At 33.3% G+C, this 22,623-nt stretch overlaps 1 protein-coding gene across 2 annotated transcripts in view; it reads right to left on the bottom strand.

Moving 5' to 3' along the window:
* Positions 1-22,623, bottom strand: part of LOC106665877 (limbic system-associated membrane protein-like) — a 489,908-nt gene that overhangs the window by 268,737 nt on the left and 198,548 nt on the right. For both annotated transcript variants that reach the window (XM_014392677.2, XM_014392678.2), the window contains exon 3: positions 14,917-14,967. In XM_014392677.2, the coding sequence (XP_014248163.1) occupies positions 14,917-14,967 (51 nt within the window). The remainder of the gene's footprint in view (positions 1-14,916; positions 14,968-22,623) is intronic.

The raw sequence follows: 22,623 nt of genomic DNA, 5'->3' as shown, positions 1-22,623 counted from the left end.
TCAGAATGTTTCTAAAGTAAATATTTGTTTTAAACTGTAGACTCGCCAGTAAAATGCGATAATTGAAGATTAAATAGCTCACGTTTTTGCATTTTCGTCTATTACGAAGGGAATAAACCAAAAACATAATTTGTTACAACAACAACTCTGGCCAAGGCTGCTGTATTGACCAGTACATCGTTCTTAGGACTTTCAATCCGTTAATTAATTTGATTATTTGTTTCTCATTAATTGACAGTTAAATTAAAACAATACTGAAATTGAGCAAAGGGAAATTTTGAAACTTGAAAATTAAGTTAACGACACTACTGGTGATATGACAGCTGGTTTTGTTGAGGCAACGTGCGAGTGAATTTCGATGAAATTCGGATGAATTTTCTTGTTTTAGTTTTATTTTTGTTAAAAGTTGATCAGTTGACAGTTCGAGTACTTATTCTTCTTGTCTGAGATTAGGTTTATTACTTTTTATCTTTCTGTTACTCCCTACCTTCCAAAATATAACATTTTGATTTTCACTGATCATTACTTCTTGGTCTATTAGATTTTAATCCGCTCAGGGCTTGTAGAATGCTTTAGTTTATCAACGAAGATCTTTAAGGACTAGACAATCAGCCTCATGTTGTCGTCAACAGTCGTTGCCGTGGCCTTTTTCTACCTCGGCGACCACGTGGCATTTATTTTATGTGAAAAAGCTCTTTCTTTTGCCTCTTTGTTTCGCTTTATCATCAAGTATATTCAAAACTCCTCTCCTATGGCTTCATTATGGATCTGATTGTTCAATGTACATCCCTTGGCCCTTCATAAGAGTTTCATTTCTGCTGCTTGGATTCGTTGCTCTTCTCGTTGCGTTAGTGCCCAAGATTCGATTCCATTTCAGAATGACGATTGTTTCCATCCCTTTGTTCAACATTCTTCACAATCGTTTAATTTTTGTGACCACGCCATTGTCAATAGGGTAACAACCAAGGAAGGTAAAATGCACACCTTTCTCCTGTTCCTTGTAATACTGCAAAAGCTAAAAAAAAACATATGCTCCTTCGAGTCTGTACATACGCCTCTGGTCCTACTGTATTCTCTAACACTTCCTAGATTTAGATACTTCTGCCGTTAGTTTCTGCGATGGTCTTTTACTGAACTTTATTGCATGTTTCTATCCTGGAATACTTAAATTCCGTCCATTTAACCGAGGATTTATTCTTAACCTATTGCCCGATGGATCTATGTGTTTTGGCTAAAGATTTCAGGGCCTATATGTGGTCCTTATCATACTTTCCTTGGTCTATTTAACGTGCCCTCCGTTGCATAAAAGGAATTTTTGTTGTTCTTCCAAATCCCTGACTAATCTTTGATGCAATCCCCATTTAAGTGGCGTTTGACTGACCAAATAGCTCTTATTTCTTGTTAACACCCCCCAGTCTTTTGATCCCCCTGGCATAGGGCTCAGCTAAAAATAGTAAGCTAGAAAAAAAACCTGTTCATTCAAAAGCCATAAAATATTTAATAACCAAAAAAAGCAAATCTTATTGCCGACAGTTGTATTAATTTTAGGTCAAATTGTTAAATAACAATACCACTGACTTTTCAAGAAATGGCCCGCTTCCTTTAAATCAACGTAAAGAAAATACAATATGTTTGTTCGGTTGAAAGTGCTGTTTCCGCTTTGCCCCAGTTAGTATGACCATATAAAAGGTCATACGTTTAATATCTCGAAAGTGAGAGGAAAAAACGCCGACAGCTCGTTTCTTTGTTCATTTCCAGGTTTATAATATTCATGACTATTGGATTCCCGTGAAAACGGGATAGTTGGCCCTTGAAAGCTTTTATTGTGAATTTTTTTTTAATGGCTCGGCCGAGAAGAAGCAGGAAATGACTGTCATAAATTGCCAGTCGGCTGGGGCTTTGCCTGGAAATTACAGCAGAATATTTTCTTCTTTGTATATGGTAAGGGAAACCGAACCTCACCCCTTCCGTTTGTGGGGGAGGGGGCCTCACCCTTTTCTACCGGGCTCTATTTCCGCCTGTTTCTAATAACCATATCCCTTAATGTTCGAGAAACGTAGAAACCATCTTAGACAATCTCTATCGCTGATTTCATTGAGTTTTTTTCAATTACATTATGTATAACATGACGATAACACGTCATTTAGCTGAGAATATCCTAATCTTATGGGAAAAAAATGTAACTAGTAATAGGGTGAGGTGCATTTCTTTATAATATGTTTTGTCTCAAAAAACATACCTCCTTAAGACTTAAAATATAAAATACAGATAAATTGAACATTGATTTTTTTCTTTAAATAGATCCACAAATTCTCTCTAAAATGAAACTATTCTGACAACAAGATACATTTTTATACATAACGTACAACTCGATTTTTAGAAACAAACAACTTTACTTAACAAGACCAGGTGTACTTAAAAATAGAACAACACAAAATGCCAAAGCCCATAGCAATCAAATAATCATTTATTAAATGGATTGTTTAACTTTATTTACAAAGGGCCGGAATTGTTGAAAGGAAATAGGATTATTCACTGGTATTCACTGGATTATTTACTTAAGAGGGGCTTAAGAATGGTTCTCCAGGCCGTTGTCCAGTTGAGCTGGAGAGTTTCAAAATTGTTCAAAATCGAATTCTATTAACAGACCCAGCCCGGGTTTGTATTTCTTTGATTTATCACTGTATTTTTAACGTATATTTCCTTGATATATTAATTTTTATAACACAATTTAACAAAATAAATTTTTATCTGTGTACGTAAGTATGGGAATATGTTTAATCATTAAAATTGTGTATTATCAACGCTAAAATGTTATTTATTATTAAATCCATTAGAGTTCGTGGTCCGATTGACCAAATAACTATTTTCAATTAATTAATCTTTATGTGAGGTATTGGTTGAGTTAAAAAATGGCAAAAAAGAGGGAAAATTCAAAAGGTCCTCCCCCAAATCCATTTGGCACATTCTATAGACTTTAATATGTTCAGAAGGAATAAACCACAGGTTTATAAATACTTTCACTTAATAAATTGCATAAAGGTTCTAGGCTCTGTATATATAATAGTTTTTGATGTTTACATTATTTTAAGTCCATTATTATGGTAACATTTAGATTACCTACTATTTCAGTTAATTCAGGTATAATGCCGAGTGTGTCTACTTGGGAAAATTTGTAGGAATAGCTAGGAAAATGCATTTACCCGGGACAGGCAACTAAATGCAGACCTAGTACCACACTCCAGAGATCTGTTCTTCATTAAATAGAAAGATCGGGCACAATAAATAAGCGTACAAGCGCTAAAAGGGAAAATTCTTTTGTGATGAGCTCACAGACAAGACGAATAAGTCACGCAAGTTTAAAAGTTTAGCTTTTTTTGTTGAGTCTCGGATATCTTTAGAGGCGGAAGGCTGCCCAAAGCTCCCTTACCTATATGATGTTGTTACCATTTGAAGAGAAGAAAATTTTGACCAGTCAAAATTTGGTGGGCGGTATGTTTGCACCGGAATAAAGTTTTTAAAAACGAAAGATGCATTTGTTAAATATTAGATTTATTTGTTTAATTATTTTTGTTTTGGTTGGTTTAAATTTTATTTCAACATGTGTTAAACAATTATAAAATTACTATAAGTGACATTAAAGGCTATGCAGACCAACAATATCACGTAGGCCTGTTTGTCGCCTGGAGGCAGCTGCAGGATTGCCTGTCACATACGGCCGTCGAATGTGCGCACCAACGTTGTTACCTAATTATATTCACTAATTTCATGATCCGCTTGACCAATTAATATATTACAATTAATTAAGGATTTTAGTTGAGATAAAAAAAGTCAATGGTACGAGCGGGATTCGAACCCACGATCTTCAGCTAGATACGCCGCTGCTCTACCACTTGAGCTATCGTAACCTCGATCCACTGGGACATCAACTTACTATCTCAACCCCACCTTTTGAGTTTTCGCTCCTTTTGCCTTTTTTATCTTAACTAAAAACCTTAATTAATTGTAATATATTAATTGGTCACGCGAACCACGAGATTAGTGAATTTAATGAATTAAAATGAAGTATACTTCACTAAAGCTCTCCGTGGCCATTTCATTTGTCGCCGAGAATCCAATCCGATTACAAGACATTTGAAAAATGGAAAAAAGGAGGGGTCGAGATAGGAAGTTGATGTCCGAGTGGATCGAGCAGCGGCGTATCTAGCCGAAGATCGTGGGTTCTAATCCCGCTCATGCCTTTGACTTTTTTATCTCAACTAAAAACCTTAATTAGATGTTACCTAGTTTTGTTCCCTGACCTATTAACCGTCCGTCCCGAAGGGAACACCTATTGGCAGAAATTGATAACCTCAGCGAAGACACGTCACCTCATCCCCCACCATCAGATGAATCACGATTAAAATTTGATTTGACCACCGAATTTTGCTACCTCCATCTGAACCAGTTCCAACGAATGAAGATTTGTTACCTCCCTCAAAGCTGAATAAACATTAAAAACCTCCTGTTTTAGTTTTAATAATATTTTGTTCAATTAACTTTGTTAATTAGTATTTCCCTGGCCAGTTGTTTCGTTATGTTTAAGAATTTAATTGTACATTTAACAATCACTACAATTTCATGTACAATTAAAATTATAGTATTGACGGCCGTAAAGCCCCTCCCGCCAACACCTTCTATTCCGAATGGCGGGGAAAATATAGCTGAAAAATTAGAAATATTTTTTCTAACCGTCATATTCTTAATCTTTTTATCCATTACTTAAGCAATTGGTCGAGTGTCTTATAAATAATACACCTTCTATTTAGATGTTATTTTACAAACAGGAAGTTAGCGTTCCTTAGATGGATATTGACGCTGTATAAATATGCGTCGGAAGTATTTCAGATATGCGTTCATGACCCGGGGCGTAATAACGATGGAGGTGGGAGAAATCCTTGTTTCTTAAGATTTCATTACGAACGTTGGGTATTTATTGAATACCGAATTCTTACCCTTCCCGATTCCGACGGAGGCATTGATTAAAACTTCCCAAATTATCTTCTAACATGGAGAGAAAATGGGACTCTTAGGTTGGTTTAGTCGTTTTCATCCACACATCATCCTTTTTTACTATCACTTGGATCAGTTATATGTGATATACTTAATAAGACCAACCGGAAAGGAATCATAGAAAACAAGAAGAAAGCATTCCATCTTCGAAACATAAGTTTTTAGAGATCCCGCTCGTGACAATGACTTTTTTTATCTCAACTAAAAACCTTAATTAATTGAAAGATATTAATTGGTCAATCGGACCAAGAAAACTAATGAATTATTAGAGAAACTTATTCACTTTGAATAATATAAAGAGTTAACAAATATGGGCTTCAATTTTCAGTATTTAAACTTATGTTTTAATGTATAATGCAATTACCTGTTAAATTTACAGAAAAAAATTATCAACCGACCCGTCCATTAGGAATTCTAGTGTTCCAACTGGCATCATTCCTGAATATTAATTATAAAATGATGTCCATTATATTTAGTGGTTTATTGACCAAATTACTCCTTTCAATTAATTAATCTTCTTTGTAAGACTTTGGTGAAATTAAAAAGTTAATGCCACGAGCCGAAGGTCGTGGGTTCGAATCCCGCTCGTCGCACTTATTTTTTAATTTCAACCAAAACCTTACAAAAAAAGAAAAATATCTATACTTCTACTATTCTTTAAAATCTATACTTGGCTCAATCAGTTTAAATTTAAGGGCAATTAATTCAATACAAATAAAACGATAATTGTTCATAGCACCTGTGCATTGGTGAAAGAATATCATTACATTTTTTAATGTGTCCTCTCCATTTCAGTTGAAAATCTATCGTCATACCTACATACTTCACCGTGGTTTCGGTTGGTACTATTTGTCCGTTCATATTGTCTGAGATTTTTCTGTTTGTAAAATTAATGTGTACTGAGTTATAATAATTTACTTTAATTTTCCAAACCTTTATCTATCTGTCATCGGATTGCTCATATTTTACAACTTTCTTGTCGGTGTCACCACTATCAACAACTGACGCGCCATATATGTGTTTTCTGTCAGTGAGAGGTCATATATTAAAGGATTCGTTCTTGTACATTTCCTGTGTGGAATCCTGTGTGTGGAACTGTACGAAGTAAGCAAGCCAGGCAGCTCGAAAAGCTCTCCATCAACTCAAAATTTGTCTTCAACTGCCTAAAAATACCATAAAACTGGCATCTGCAAAGAGCCTAACTGGTGATTTCTTTTAAAGACAGTCTAAAACATTGAAAATTGAAAGCTAAAACGAAAGAATAAAAAGCTGGAGCTCTTCTATGGACTCAATGGGAATGGCCATATTGGGGCTAACTGTACAGTAACTATATGAATTCCATATGACCGAGGCCTCACCACAATCTTTCAAATCTTTCAAGCCGAATTGTTAGCCATAGAAACATGCAAAAATGTAATTTATAACAAACATCTTAAAAGTGCAACAATAATGTTACTAACAGATAGCTATGTAGCTCTAAATACTCTTCATGCCGATGAGATCAACTAAAAACAGTTTGGAACTGCGTAAATACCTTAACAAAAATAGGATCTACAAATAACTGTTTAAAATTAGTCCCAGACTGTTAGGAATTTTCAAGCAACTAGGTAGCAGACCTTACGAGTAACTTAGGACCTTAGGACACCCCTCTCCCCAAACCCTTTCTGTTGCATAAACTAGACACATTGAAAAAAAACTGTAATCTTGGGTTACTAAAGAACACAATAATACTAGGAATGTATGTCTGACAGAGGCAAGTAAACAGACTACGTGCATAAAAAATCCAATAGGAGAAAGAAAAAATCCTAGTCAACAGAGAGGAATTAAAAACCAAACAAGGTATGTTTTTAGAAGGACTGTTTATATTTGCTGATTGAGGTGGTGGATATTTGAAAATCTACGTGTACCTACACTTTGTTTGTTCAAAGGATTTATATTATATACCATTATTTCAGTTATAATATGTATGTTTTTTCCTTTTCCCAGGTATTATTAAAGTGTGTTTTTTTTGCAGCATTTTTATCCGCCAGAAAGATGTGTGAGTGTGCATTTACTTTGGACTTTATGAGTTTACCACAATTGCAGTGTTTTTGTTTTTTAACTGGGCTACCTTTTTTTTTGTCCTCGGAAGTTTTGTTGTATGTTTTATAATTTGTCTAATTTCTGAACAGGGAGGAACAATTAAAAACTTGCTGACTAGCTTTTGTAAAAACATTAGTGGCTATTTTTTTCCTTATAAATGTATCCATTGATTTTTTTTAAACTTTGAATTTAATACAACGATACGATGTTTGTTTAGAAAAGAGAAATAATGAAATAAATTTATATTTAAATATTAACAATATGTAATAACCGCCAAACTCCTATTAAATCGTCGATAATGAAAAATAAAAATTAAATTCATATAAGTCGGTGGCTGCAGTATGTGTTGACACGGCGCACATCACTGTCAGGTAAAGATCAAGGGTTCGAATCCAGCGGCTCGTGAATAGACATACAAATGGGCTTTTTCAAAAAAAAAAAAAAAAAAAAAACACCAGGACTCTGGAGTTCATATCCCTATTTCACCACATATTTAGAAGTGTAATTTTGTACTTTAATGTCTTTTAAAATAGTATCATGATTCATGAGTTTTCAAAACCAGGGCGAGTCTCCCTGAGAAAGGAAAATTAAATGATTCAAAAAAGATTTATTAAGAAGATTTGTTAAGATGTTTTTTAGTTTTATCAATTTTCTTTATTTCTGTTAGCTTTGAAGTAAGTTGAACCGTTTTGTGGCCTTCCAAACTGCCAAAAATGCGGATCCATTAAACAATGAATTAATAATAAGTCCTCCGTTCAACAGGAATGTTGCCCAGGTCAGAGGAATGCGAAAAAGTCTATCAAAAGACCTTTGCACAAACTAACGGCAAAACTACTAAATCTAGGTGCTAGGACTAGAATAATAGTTGGAGTGCTAATTGGACCCTGTACACTCCGGAGTGGCAGAAATAAGCCTGTTTAGATTTTGCCAAGAAGAAGAAACAGCGGGACACGTCTTCTGTTGGTGCAAAGGCCTATGCAGGCTGAAATGCCTTATCCTGGGAGAGGAAAAGCCAGGGCCTGAAGGATACACACGGGAGCCCTTGGAAAATCTTTGGGGTCTGGTAAAAAGCCTTAAGCTTAACGAGGAGCTCTAGATAAAAAAAAATGGAGATGGACAATACACCAATACCGGTCGCGGTGCACAGGCCGTACAGAGGCCGGCTCCGGTATAATCTAATATAGTTTTGAAGTATGAATAACAGGCAGAATTCCTTAACATTACTTAACTATCTTACTTTATCAACTAGAAGCGTCTAGACTTTTGTATATTTAATGACCGTGAAAGTATTTTGTAATTCTGAACACCAGAACTAGCCAAACAAAAAAGTAAAATTGAAACAACTTGGTTAATAATTCAGAACGAAATTATTCAACAAAGAATTATTTTTAAAAAATATTAAAAAGAAATATGTTTTAATGAAATGTGAATAGTTCACTTTGTATATTTCTTAAATTTGTTACTGATATATCCACTCCTTGGATATCTGAAAGTAGATGAAATAGAAATTCTATTAATTGCTCAAATCTGTGCAATATATCATCGAAGGAGAATTTTTTGCTAATAATAGAATTCTTTTTATCATTTAAACAGCGGATAAAATCCTATTAGACTTACATTACATAATTTTATATTTTCTGCATAGTCTGTTACTATAATTTTTTTACATTATAAGTTCAATTCTTCGTTGAACGGTTAAGTTTTAGTTGCGATTAAAAAGTGAAGTTTTCAAATTTGAAAATACGTTATTTTAAAAACGCTGTTTATTTGTTAATTCTATCGTTGGTTTATTGATTTTTAAGCACCAGTGATCTCATATTTGTTATATTGTTACCTTGTGAGATTGTAAGTTTGTAATGCAATGTAAGTTTCTATGTAGAAAAAGAAGTTTGTTCTTTACAATAAAGAAGCTGAGAAAGAGGAAACTTAAAGGCTTTATTAAATAAATCACTATTTGGAAAAAAATTATTTTCGATGATAGCATTTTTGATGATTTGTACGTCGAATATTATTTAAGTACATGTTCAAAATTGGGAGTAAAAACTGGCATATTATTTATGAATTTATCTCGATATTTAATTTGATTTGTTTTTTAAATTACATATTCCACATAGCTACATGCTATTCCAATAAGCAACAATTATAATGTTTGCTCACCGATAAATCAATTTTATTTACTAGGTTTTTTTGTAAATATTCAAAATAATTTTATATTGGTTCATCATTTTTTGTGAATCTGTTTTTATATTGACATTTTTTTCGTTTAAGATTACGCATATATTTCCTACAAATTTAACTGTAGTTTACTTTTTCGTTTGTAAAAATTTTTATATTTTAAAAATCAAAGTTATGTTTGGTCCCTAAAACATGTTGAGTCAACCCTGTAATTTTTTATTAATTTTTAATGTTCTCTTGTGTCGTACTGTTTGTAACAAATTCTATTGTTTTTCCAATGTAAATGTTGTCAGATGTACACTTTAATAAACAAACAATTTCACTTTGTTCCATTTTACTTATTTTTTTCGGAATAACTGCACATATTTTCTTATGTAAGTTTATATGCAAATATTTAAAAAATATAATAGCTTTGATGAGGGACCAAGGGCACGGATTAAAATGCATAGCAATTTAAAAATATGTCATAAGTTCATAATAAATAATTAGCGTTTTAATTCACAAAAATAACCGACAACCTAGTTTAATTAATTAAGAAGAGAGTTGAAATTCTGGGTAACAATATAGTTTGACAGTGGCCATAGGAAAAGGCAAATTAACCTATCCTTCTTCATATTTTAGCAGGGGATTCAAGGAAATTTGATTGGATGATTCAAAATGATTTCTGAGAATAAACGACCAATTCCATGCAGTAACAGTGGCGCATATTCAAGATGTATTTGTATCGAATATCTCATAATTCAGTAGTGAAGAAAATTAATAATTGTTCTCTTTTTGAATTTCCCAGTCTTTTTTAAAGTTAATATATTTAACGTTTTTAGCCTACAGAAAGATGTGTGAGGATGCATTTACCCGTAGCTTAATGTGTTTTATCGCCTTTGAGCGCTATCGTCTGGACAATTTAATTTTAATTCTTTTGTATTTTATTTTTAAGTTACGAAATTTGTTTAATTTCCGTCATTTCTGTATGGCAGACAGCAATTTAAAACTGTTGGTGAGTTTCTTTATCCGGTTTCAAAACTAATTACAGAGACCTTCGTCCTCGTGGTTTCAATCGATCCTGTTTTTGACTTTGCCCGTAGACCTAACGCTGTATTTGTTACGAGGCTAGAAAAATCCGTAGATAATTTTTACATTTTATTTAAAAATAAGATGAAACTATTTTAAATAAAAAACATTAAATAACATAATAAAACAAACATAATAAAGACATAACTCTATAGAATTTAAACTTGCACAATAAAAGGGAATTTTTGCTGTAGCAGACGGTGAGGGATAGAAATGATGAATGATGGAGTGAGCGTGGTGTTCAATCTTTTTAAAAAAGATAGTTCCTACTCACAGTAAGTTGTTTTGGAGCGATCCGGATTTCGAGCCTTTTAGCTCATCATCAGGTTGTAGAAGTCCTTCAACCTGATGGATGAGCTAAAAGGCTCAAAATCCGGATCGTTCCAAAACAACTTACAGTGAGTAGGAACTATCTTTTTAAAAAGGACGGTGAGGGATTTTCAAGCTTCTAGGTTACAGCCATAGCTAAAAAGAGAGTCTTGGAAAAACACATAGGCTCACCACCTTTTTGTGGTGTAAAATAGCCAGCCACATTAAAAGAACTGGTATTTTGGGTATATACTAAAAAAACACAATAATATTGGGAACGTATGCCAGACATAATGCTTGCGAAGATTACTCCAGAAAGAGGACTAGAGGAGAAGAAAGAAATCGTACTCAGCACAGAGGAATCAAAAACCATAAGAGTTATATTTACACAAACAATGAACTACCAGGTAAAAAATGCAACTATAACACGATGATCCATATCAACTATGTCCAGAGGAGTGAGTGATACTACATAAAATATTGCCCTGCAATCGAAAGGTTATTTCCTAAGGAAAGGCTATGGTACCCAGCCAATACTTTGGCAGCTTTGGCAATATAGCCCTAGTACCATACTCCTGACCTGAATTATCCGTTCTACATTAAAGACACGAAAATCTTCCAAGAAAAATGTTAGCAGAGATTGGGTACAATGGAGAAATATACTGACCCTTTTATTAAGATTTTCAAACTTTTCTTAAAAACTTAAAAAGTTAACATATACGACCATATTTTTTTAATGTTAACGTATTTTAGAAACACGAAGATTCCTTCATTATATTTCCTTTTTAACGTTTTCTTTATATAATAGGAGGTGCTTGTATTCTCATTTTTCTAAGTTTTCGAATTTTTACTTAAAAATTTCAAAGGCAGAAAGTCAATCTTCACTTTTGCTTGAGAACAATTAAGTAACTAGTAATGGTTCTAACAATATCCGTTGTATTTAGTTAAACAATTTAAATTGGTTCAACACTGCCAATAAATTCTATTTAATCACTTACTAAATTGGTTTTATAAACAGAAATTCACGTTAAAACCTGTTCGACTGTTGAAACAGCGTTGCCTTTAATGGGTTCACCAAATGGTAAATCTAATTCGAACTGATTGCCGCTCACGCAAATGTAGCGAGCCTTTTAAAGGGTTTTTGAATTATTTATTTTTAGCAAATAATTATAAAGATAGAAAGATAGAATGTTTATTCCTGGCAAAATATCGGCCAATCTCGGCTGAATAATCTTGTTTGCACAAGACGAGCGGTGATTTATAAATGTCTGTCAGAATTCTGGCATAAAGATCCATTTCATCAACTCCCGCTCCTCGCCTCTTTACTACAGCCTAAATGTCTTTGGAAATCAAAAAATCGATGAATATATTAATATTTTTGTTTGCTTGGTGTATCCTGTGAAAACCGATCTTCCTGATGACCTGAACATTCATTTAGACCTGGATATTTTTACATATTATATGAATGGTTTTCAAAACCGCGATAAACATGTTTGCTTACATAAAATTTAAAAATAAATAATTTCATAATAAGGATTCCATATTCAATATTTAGCGTTGTTATTACTCTCGCATTTACAAGACAATCCGTCGTTCATGCTATGAACTATAAAACAAAATCTATGATTTTATATCATATATCCATATTACATTTAGTAGTGAAGCCAAATGTATGATTTCAATCCAAAACAAAACCATGTAAGGTGGCTCAAGCTGGTGTTATAATAAATAGACTTTTATATATATATTTTTACAGATCTTCTCGATTACCTGATCGCTTTTTGAACTCCACTACCAATCATTTAAAGAATGAGATATCTACTGAACGGGAGTATGATAGATTAAAATTTTAGTGCTATATCCGACCCTTTGTTATAATTCTAAATTATTGACAAAATAAAGTATGCAATCAACTGTCGTAACTTTTTTACAGTCTTTGGCGTAAATTTACATTAATGTAAAATTTGTAAATTGAAAAAAGAAAGGAAAAGGATAATATAACTAGCCCTATCCTTGGAACCGAGAATTAATTTTTGACTTTTTGATATAAGAGAAATTCTCCGTTAAGGCATGTTAAATGGGCTTATCCACCTCAAATTATTAATTCGAAAGTAAACGAGGCCCGTCCCGGCCCAACGATTCTATGCTAAATTTGGAAAAGAGCGCCTGGACTAATTTTTTGGAGTGGAGCCTTCCCGAGGATGCAATTTTAGTAAATTTTTTCATCTTTACCCTTGGAAATGAAAATTTTCTAAATTTTCTCCTCCTAAATGTCGTTATGTTAGACAATTAATATTCAAACATCGTGGGCTAACAAGAGGCGGGAGAGAGAGAGGGAGGGGAAGATAGAGAGGGTGGGAGAGAGGGAGAGAGAGATGNAGAGAGAGAGAGAGAGAGAGAGAGAGAGAGAGAGAGAGAGAGACAGAGACAGAGACAGACAGACAAACAGTGATTACAAATGTAAGACAATATCTACAGTGCCTAAGTTCAAACATTCAGTCTCACAATACTAAAAAAACGTTGTTCAAGATGCACCCGAATCTCTAACGTTCGTTGGTTCCGCCGCACTGACATGACAAAAAAAAAGGGTAAACTATAAAGAAATTAAGAAGTAATCACGGAGTTCGCGGTTTTTTTATCTATCGTTGTTGAATAAGAGAAACCCCGTTATGCTAGACATATTATCAGTTCCTCGATGACTTAGCATATACACTTCAATAAACATGATTTTCGCAGAATAAGAAGGAATAAGGACACTTTTGAATAGACTGCGTTCAATGCTTGACGTAGAGAAGACATTCAATTACAAATCATTGTTGGCTGCGGAGAATAATAAGATTTATAAAAAAAAACCCTGAAATGACGCGGATGTGTCAATTTAAATTGAGGAGCGTATTTTAAGCACAATAAATAAACTAAAGAATAAAACTACAAATAAAATCGAAAGTAAAAATTACAAAATATTGTTGAAATGTTAATTGTAGGTATCTGGATTGGTCTGTAAAACGCATTTCGTAATCTTGGTGTTCTGTGCAGACACACTGCTAAGATGGAGAAAGACCGAAAAGCTCTCACAGACCAAGCCAACGAGGATAAACATCCCAAAATGGTCGATAACGACAAAGTTAAACTACCCGGTAGATAAAAATTGGGAGAAATCCCAGTTTAATTTTTATTTTGTTATAATCACAACAGCTCTCTATTCAAAAGAACAACATCTTGTAATAATAAATATATATAGTTGCATCTGATTCTAATTTGTTAGCAGGAGACGACAGAGCAAGCCAGGGCTGATGGATGAGAAGGAGGATAGAGCCTCGAACCCCAGAACTCGCAGAAGCGGACATTGTACATTGCCCCTCATGACAAAGAACGGCTTCCAAACATATATCAAAAGTTAAACTGTAAAACAGTGTCATTTTATATAATGCCCGTCGATTTTTCTTCTTCGAGGGATGATGTCTTCTCATCTTTTTCATATTATTCTTTGATTTTATTTTTTTAAATAGATAAAAAAGGAAGATATTGCGTTTTAGAACTGGAAACATTTCAGACCGATTTACGAACGTTATACAGAAAAAAATTAATCGACATTTCTCGAGTGTTTACTTTTAAATCGATAAGTTCGCCGACTTACAAAGTTCTAATTTTCTAAGGATCGACGGAAGGAGGCAGTCCTCATTAATTTATTTACCAACTCGCCCTTTTAATCTTACACTTTCAACCGTACTAACGGTCCCGATTATTTCTCCATCGGTGATTTCTCGGGTTCGGATCTTAAATCCATCGGACGGAAATAAAAATATTGGTAACCTGGAAAGTTTTATAAGAAGGTGAAGTTTTTAACGTCAAGTTTTTTCCATGCCGCCTAGCTGTTTTGTCATAGGACTTATTTAAGAAAGTGAGCGTTTCAACTTTATTTTGATGATATTTCAAATATTATTGGGTGAAAATTCTTTTCCTACTGTACCAGCAAATGCGATTTATTGAAAGGGGGGTTCCTTGTATTTAATTTTTAGCCAAAGGCTACCGCTGCTAATGCTCGAATCCTGTAAACACCTATCTCCACTCGGTTTTACCGGCTGCTCATCGTGATTCGGATTCCCACGAGGATTCAAGAGAGAGCAAACACTTAGGGGAAGAATGCATTTTCGAACAACTTTTCCGACGACGGGACAATTGCCTTTTTAGGACTTTTGCCCACGGTTATATATTGTAAAAAGGACTCACCATAGCCAGCGGGATTTGAAGGCAAGTTGACTTGGGTCTTAGCTCTGACAGCTGCAAACAAAAAAGCCATATTGAAAAATCTACCATGTACAGTACTAAACATATTACGTTAGAGCATAAATTTACATTACCTACAATTATTTATTTTTCAGCTTTCATCTTTATATTTGTACTTTAAAAAATGATCAGGGATATTCTTATGGATCATCGAATTAGTATACTAATTTGTTTCACTGATTTTTCTAACTTTATTTGGTGCTGCTCAGTGATGCTCAGACTTTTAAAAAAATTGTTATTCTTTGTTCAGTTTGTTGTACGTTTCATTTTTATCAATTTTTGTCATCGTTTATTTGGTTCTTACATACAATGAAATGTGTTGCTAATAATGCCCTGAAGATAATCACAATAAAGATCGAAACGTTGGCACGATAAAGAAAATATTTAAAATGTTTCTCTACGCTACATCACACCAGATAAAAATTTTTAATAATGCTGATTGGCTGAAATACTATTTCAATTTATTTATATGTGTGGTTAAACAAAAGTAATTTACCTGTATTCTGCAGTAAATCATGATTAATTTAATATTTTAATAAAAAATTATTTGTAATCGGGTACAAAATTCTCAAACCCTGTTTCTCTCCAGAGTAGTAAAGTTGGTTTAAAAGTTTATTAAAACTAACTGTTAAAAGTTAACCATTCAATAAGGTTTACAGCATAACTTTAGATATGTACAACATTGACCCAAGAACGATAATGGAAATGGTTTAAAAAATAATAATATCGACGTATACATTTTAACTTTTAACAGTGATAAAAATCGGCCTTATCGATTGGTGTAATAAGATTGAATAGCTAAAACTTTTAGAATCCAATCATTACAATAAATAATTAAGTTTGGGTAATTGGTTTTCTTTATTCTTGCAAAAAGCGTTTAAAACTTTATACATACAAAGTTGCAAGTGCCACTAATAATCAATCTGTCCTAATTTTCCATTAGTTTATGTAACGTCGAAATTTTTCTTGAAACTTTTACCCGTAATTTATCATAGCTGTAATAATTTATGGTTTTCACATCAATAGTTTTAATATCTCTTGATTTAAAAAGAAGTTCCAAACTTTGAGTGCTCCTCCTTTCGCTGTCACTCTCTCTCTCACTCACTCTCTCTCTCTCTCTCTCTCTCTCTTTCTCTCTCACNTCTCTCTCTCTCTCTCTCTCTCTCTCTCTCTCTCTCTCTCTCTCTCTCTCTCTCTCTCTCTCTCTCTCTCTCTCTCTCTCTCTCTCTCAGATTATTGCAGCTGCATATTTTAAATAACTAAGTAAATGTTTGATTCAAACCCACGACAAAACAACATCAGCATCTATTTCACGATGAGAGAAAAGCTCGCAGAAAGAAAAATCACAGTCCGAAGGCACAAATTTACGATGATTGTTTCTTGCAAGTTTTTATTACCCCGTCCAACTCAATCCATTAGGAGAAAATGATCTATGGCCGTGGAAGGGGGTGTGGCAAAGTACTTTATTCATCTATCGTAAAGTAGCATACAAGCAACACGGTCGGAAATAACGGAATAAACATAAATCTACACCCTGGGGACAAATAAGTAAGTGAAGTTGCCCTGGAAAACTTAGGGCTCAGTGGAACCGTATATACTTGTGAAACCAAAGTTAACTCCTAAGTAAGATTGTAGCAACTGTCACCGATTTGTTCTTCTTTTCGGAAGATCACTTCGCATTTCTCGTCACAAGCCTTTGTTTATTGCTAATTTAAAAGTTAGCGGTTCGTCAAATATCTTCTATTATAGTAAATTAATGTTACAAATTTGTTTATATGATGTTTCTTTTTTAATTATATTTATCTATTTTCTGTATCAAACGTTCAAACATTTTAAAAATCTGTTGCTTTTGTTAAAATGAAACATATTACTAAAATCAGAACAAAAATTTTTAATAATAGTGAAATAAATTTTGAATTGATCCCGCTATAATAATTCATTTATTTATTTTATTTTATTTTTATTGATTTATTCATTTTTTATGGGAGAGTTGACCACTCTTAAAAATATATCTTAGAAATTAGATTGTATATTTTTATTGCTCAATATAACGCTATTATATAAAAACATGATTCTCTGTACTTACGCAACGCGAAGCCTACAAACTGAGTTATCTGCAAAAATCAATGGGAATCAGACCCTCGTGGGATTTGGGATGAGCAAAAAGCTTACAAGAGTTTTCCCGATTATCCGACTAGATTACATACAAGCTAATTGAATTATTAATACACGCTCTCACTGTTTCACACGGGTGAGATAAACCTGAAAAGCAAACTGATTAGGAAACGAGACGATCAAAAGATAATCCGAGAGACATTAAACAAGTTCATTCATGATTTAAACTGCGTTTTTAAGTCAAATCGAGTTTTCTTTTACTAGATTTTATTTTTCTTCCTAATATTCCTTTTACCCTGATTACATGATATATTTTTAAAAAATAATATAATTTTATATTGACTATGTTTTAGTTATTTTAAGAAATTGTCGTTAACAGCTCACTCCTGAATAAAGAAACAGCGGAAAAAGATGATCAATTTTTCAACAGGTCATGCATTTATAACCCTTAAAACGAGGGGGAGATTTTGGTGAGGATTAGCGGCCTATTAAACCCCCTCCCGCCAGGCTATAGCGTCTTATTTCAGGATTCTCCACCTGCTTTAGCCAATTTACTTAGTTTATGCAAATTGATAATCAAATATCACTCCTCGCCTCCACCAGAGGGCTTCAACAGATTGGATTTTTCCTTTAAATAATCCAAAGGAGGCATCCGGTTTTAAAATTTTCAACGCTTATTTCCCAACAGAATATAATTATAGCGCGACCTCAGACTTATAAAAGGGTTTATGAAAAAGAAAGATGTTTTAATTTTTCTTAAGGAGACAACGTGCAATCACTTTTCTTCTTTCCAAGGGAGCTTTATTTTAAAAATTTAAAAATAAATGGATTAAAAGTGAGTCGTTTTCATTGTTTTTAAACAAAGATGATTTCAAAACATAAAATAATCCCTGAATGATGATAATAATAACAAGCACTACCAAGCAAATCATTCATGTAAATCAAATGATAATGTTACTACAAGTTACTAACAACCAAAATAAAAATCTGAATAAATATAATTTAGAAAAAAAAATATTTTCCCAACATCTTTTTGATTTTGTCTATGAAAACTTAACATTAATTAATTTTTAAAAAATAATCAATTACGTAAAGTTGGAATTATGAATTACATAAAACAATGGAGGATGGCGAGCAAATGTACGGTTAAAAAGTCATGTTTTTATTAAACTAGATTTTTCTGAATAGTTCGGTGTGAAATATTTGCAATTTTGAGCATCGGGTGTGCTGATTTTTTTTTAATTTTGCCGACAAATTAAAAACTTTTGAATTAAATTTTTTTATTAGATTAGACTTTTTCGAAAACTGTTTGGTGTAATGGATACATGCAATATATATGTATGCAATATATACCAAGAGACTGCTATCCGGCGGAAATGTCTAAACTTCGACAGTACTGTGTGTCACCAACGACTTGACAAAAAGTATACTCAAAAACTCGAAATTCGAACCTAATCTAAAAAACGGCTCTTTTGAAGTCACGTTTTTTCGACCTTCATGTCTTTTGCGTTTATTCAGTGTAATATTTTAAATTGCTAATTTTTTAATTTATTTTGCAGTTTTGCCGAGTCAATTTTTGCAATAAAATTCACGCCTTGAGAAAAAAATTTGAATAACTATAGTTAAAGGCAGATTTTTATGAAATTTTCAAAATATGTAAAAATATCTTTCAATTAATTAAGGTTTTTAGTTGAGATAAAAAAGTCAGTGTGAAGAGCGGGATTCGGACCCCCGATCATCGGCTAGATACGCCTCAAAAGATACTTTTTTATCTCAACTAAAAACCTTAATTAATTGAAAGATATTAACTGGTTAAGCGGACCACGAAAACTAGTGAATTTAATAAGTTAAAATGAAGTATACCTTCGCTAAAGCTCTCCGTGGCCATTTCATTTGTCGCCGAGAATCAAATAGATTACACGACTTTTTGAATTTTTTGAAAAATGGCAAAAAGGAGGGAAAATTCAAAAGGTGGGGTTGAGATGGGAAGTTAATATCGGATCGAGGTCAAGATAGCTCAAGTGGTAGAGCAGCGACGTATCTAGCCGAAGATCGTGGGTTCGAATCCCGCTCGTGACACTGACTTTTTATCTCAACGAAAAACCTTAATTAATTGAAAGATCTTAATTGGTCAAGCGGACGAGGAAAACTAGTAAACATGTAAAAATTTTGAAAACAGCATTTCATAAAAACTCATGGAGACATTCTTTTGAGAATTGCTTCAAAAAATGATGAACAGCTTCTATAATAGCTATTCTATGTACTTTAGACCATATACCACAATGTTCACAACATAACCTCATGTAACTCACGTGATGATGAAGTAAGATGGAAGAATTTGTAAAAAAAATCTAAGATTTGATCAACCTACTTACGAATTCAATGATTAAGTTTTTAAATGCAAAAAAAGGAGAATTTTCTATCATGCGTCTCAAATCTGGAGTTTCCACGAATACAAATCTGTCGAGTATGTGTTACTTTGTTAACAAATTTTAGAAATAAAACGCTGATATAAATTAAAAAGAATAATAATGTCTATTTTAAATATTTGTCAAACTTAGCGTTTTTTAAGGTTCAATTAAAATAACGATTGCTATTTCGTCAATATGAATTCTAAAATAATTAATACATTTTCTCATCAGCATAATGGTTAACAATATACTTAAATAAAACGTGGGTTTTTATTGATTGATTCATTTATATATGCTACGGTATCGAACATATTGCACTGAGAATCACCCACCTCTGTATTTTGGTGGTTTGGGGTTTGACCTCAGTTCTATCCGAGTTGCAGCCTTAGTTAGAACTTCAGGGGCTATCAAAGGTTATGTCATTCCTCCCCCCACGCATAAGTTTTTTTAAGAATATACTGATACACTCATTCATTTTTAAATACATTCATCCAACATATACCACTCACCAAAGTAGGATGGCCGAGTACTCAATATTCCTATATCACCCTGTACTGATCTAATTGTGGGTCGATGGAGTACTCAATATTCCACGACTGGATCTCTCTCACACTATACATTCACACTAATAAATACATTCAAAATGGGATATGTACTAAGTATTACAATAAAACAAACCCGGTGTCCTCCGAAAATCAGAACACGAGACCCTAAGATTCACTGCCGAGCTTAAACAAAATTTGACATAGGTAGCATTCCGATTCGCTTTCTAGCCAAGGAATGACTCTCTTAAATTAATATCGAGTATATGCTTTCTGCATGCCCGACACATACACGGGCTTTGCCAAGTGTCCGTGTGTCAACCACATATGACACATTAATAAACACAAACACACATTAATATCCGAACTATTATTGAACCCGGTGAGGATTTACCGCAAGTTATGAATTTTCATCAAGTTAAGATTTCACTAAAAAGTCATAATTAAATCTCATTTTTCTGATTAATAAATCTTTAAAATAATTATTCTTATTGAAATGTTTTTCTTCTTAAAAAAGATCACTCTCGCGACATTTATATAAATAATACACTACAAATACTGATTTATATAAACAAATTAATTAATAGACAAATTTAATAGCGTTTATTTTTAAATTATAAGATACGTAAAGAGTATTGATATATATTTTGAGTGGGAAGGAAGTTTTTTAAATTTATTACTTTTCCTTATTTCTGTCAGTTTGGAAGTATGAATGACAAGCAGAATTTATTGTTCATTAAATTATCTAACGTATTTTACTTTATCTGCTAGAGGTGTCTGTACTTTTGTATTTTTAATTTCATTTTTAGTATTGGTTTTGAAAACGAAAGCTAATCTCTCTAAAAGAGAAAAATTAAAACTATGTTTTGTCACTCAGAACAAAATGGTATTTTTTATAAACATGGTTTTTTGCTCATTTTGTTTTCAAGAGCCTGAAAGTTGATCACACGTGTTTATTATTTGTATGAAAATAGTTTAGAGACAGTAGTTAGCCTTAAAAGTATGATTATCGGATATAAATATTCTACGGTCCGTACTTACATGTAACATTAGCATAATTATGTATAAATAAAAGGGAAACTTTTACTAACGTTTAATGTTTAAAAAGTTTTAAGATTTCTAATACTAAACACAGAAGTGTATGGATAATTGAATGGGCTGTTGTGTGTGTATTCGTCAGTTCTCGCCTAGGTTGAAAATAGCTGTTTTATCAAGGTTTGTAATTTTGTCTTCCCCATTCCTCGGATAATCTCCGGCTCGCCGATACAGCTCGTAGAGCGATTCAATTTTGTCTAGCTGAGTACAACGCCGACCGAAACAGTACTCGTTTTCCCCGACCAATTACCTGGTAAGTCTCTTTCATCCCTCTAAGAACGTGTTCATAATCCTGAGTTTTGCATATTGTAATCCAGACCGGACCCCCAGGCGAGGATTAGGCTTCCTACGGCTCTCCGCAGATGCCTCTCGCCAATTTACTCGCGTTATGCAAATTCTATTAGTGGATACCGTGCCCTCAGAGCGGCCTCGTAAAAACATACGTCCTCCTTCATCCCACTATAGTGTAGATTTTACAACTTCTATTATGTTAGAAGTTTCAAAGTTGCCATTATCCTGACATATCAGGTTCTTTTTCTCCCTAAACAAAAAACGAGAAAGAATTGGTCGTCCTGAATAAAGTGTCTCGCTTAAAAATTCGATCGAGATGGAGGTAGATAAATAGGTAGCAAAAGAGTGGAGAGAAGAGGAAAGGAGAGAAAGGACATAGAGATAGATAGAGAGAGAGAGAGAGAGAGAGAGAGAGAGAAAGAGAGAGCTTAAATAATTTTAAAAACAGTACAAAGCTTGTTAACATAGTTTCAACCGACTGTCTTAGTTGAGTGACATTTGTAAAATTAATCAGTTCAGTACATACATAAATAAAATATAATAGAATAGAAACTATTTCTTTGAAGCCAAGAAACATAGATTCCATGAATATAGTCATCATCTCATCATCATATAGATCATATCTCGTTACCATATCGATCAAACATCGCTGATCATATAAGTTTCCCCTTTTACCTTCCGATCAACATACGCTATTTCAACATGATTTTCAAATGCCATGATTTTAAAAAGCCGAGGGTCGTGGGTACGAATCCCGCTCGTGACACTAACTTTTCATTTCAACCAAAAACTTACATAAAAAGAAAAATTAATTGAAAGAAGTTATTTGGTCAATCAGACCCCCAAACATAATGGACTTATTCAAAAGGTCGAACTACACACCCACTCCACCATTTATCATTTCTATTAATTTGCTACTCAAAGTAGTAATGGATTATAACGCAATTAATAACACTACCTCCGCTTACTTAAAATCAGCCAGTAAACAAGACTTCTGAAAACTTTATTATAAATTAAGACTAAATGTGAGTGCGAACTATCTTTTTAAAAGATGGTACGAGCTTCTGATTTTTCATCTATTGTAGTGTTTGCGCTTTCTGACCTACTGAGATTTGGGCGACCATTTGACTTTCTTCACACTTCAACTATTTGGGGTACTTTTTTTTCGGCAACCTAAATTACAATATGCAGGTAGG

This window comes from Cimex lectularius, unplaced genomic scaffold (assembly GCF_000648675.2).
Source record: "Cimex lectularius strain Harlan isolate CLEC.00 unplaced genomic scaffold, Clec_2.1 scaffold12, whole genome shotgun sequence".
NCBI lineage: Eukaryota > Metazoa > Arthropoda > Insecta > Hemiptera > Cimicidae > Cimex > Cimex lectularius.
The sequence above is the reverse complement of the archived record's forward strand: the minus strand, read 5'-3'. Positions and strand labels throughout refer to the sequence as shown.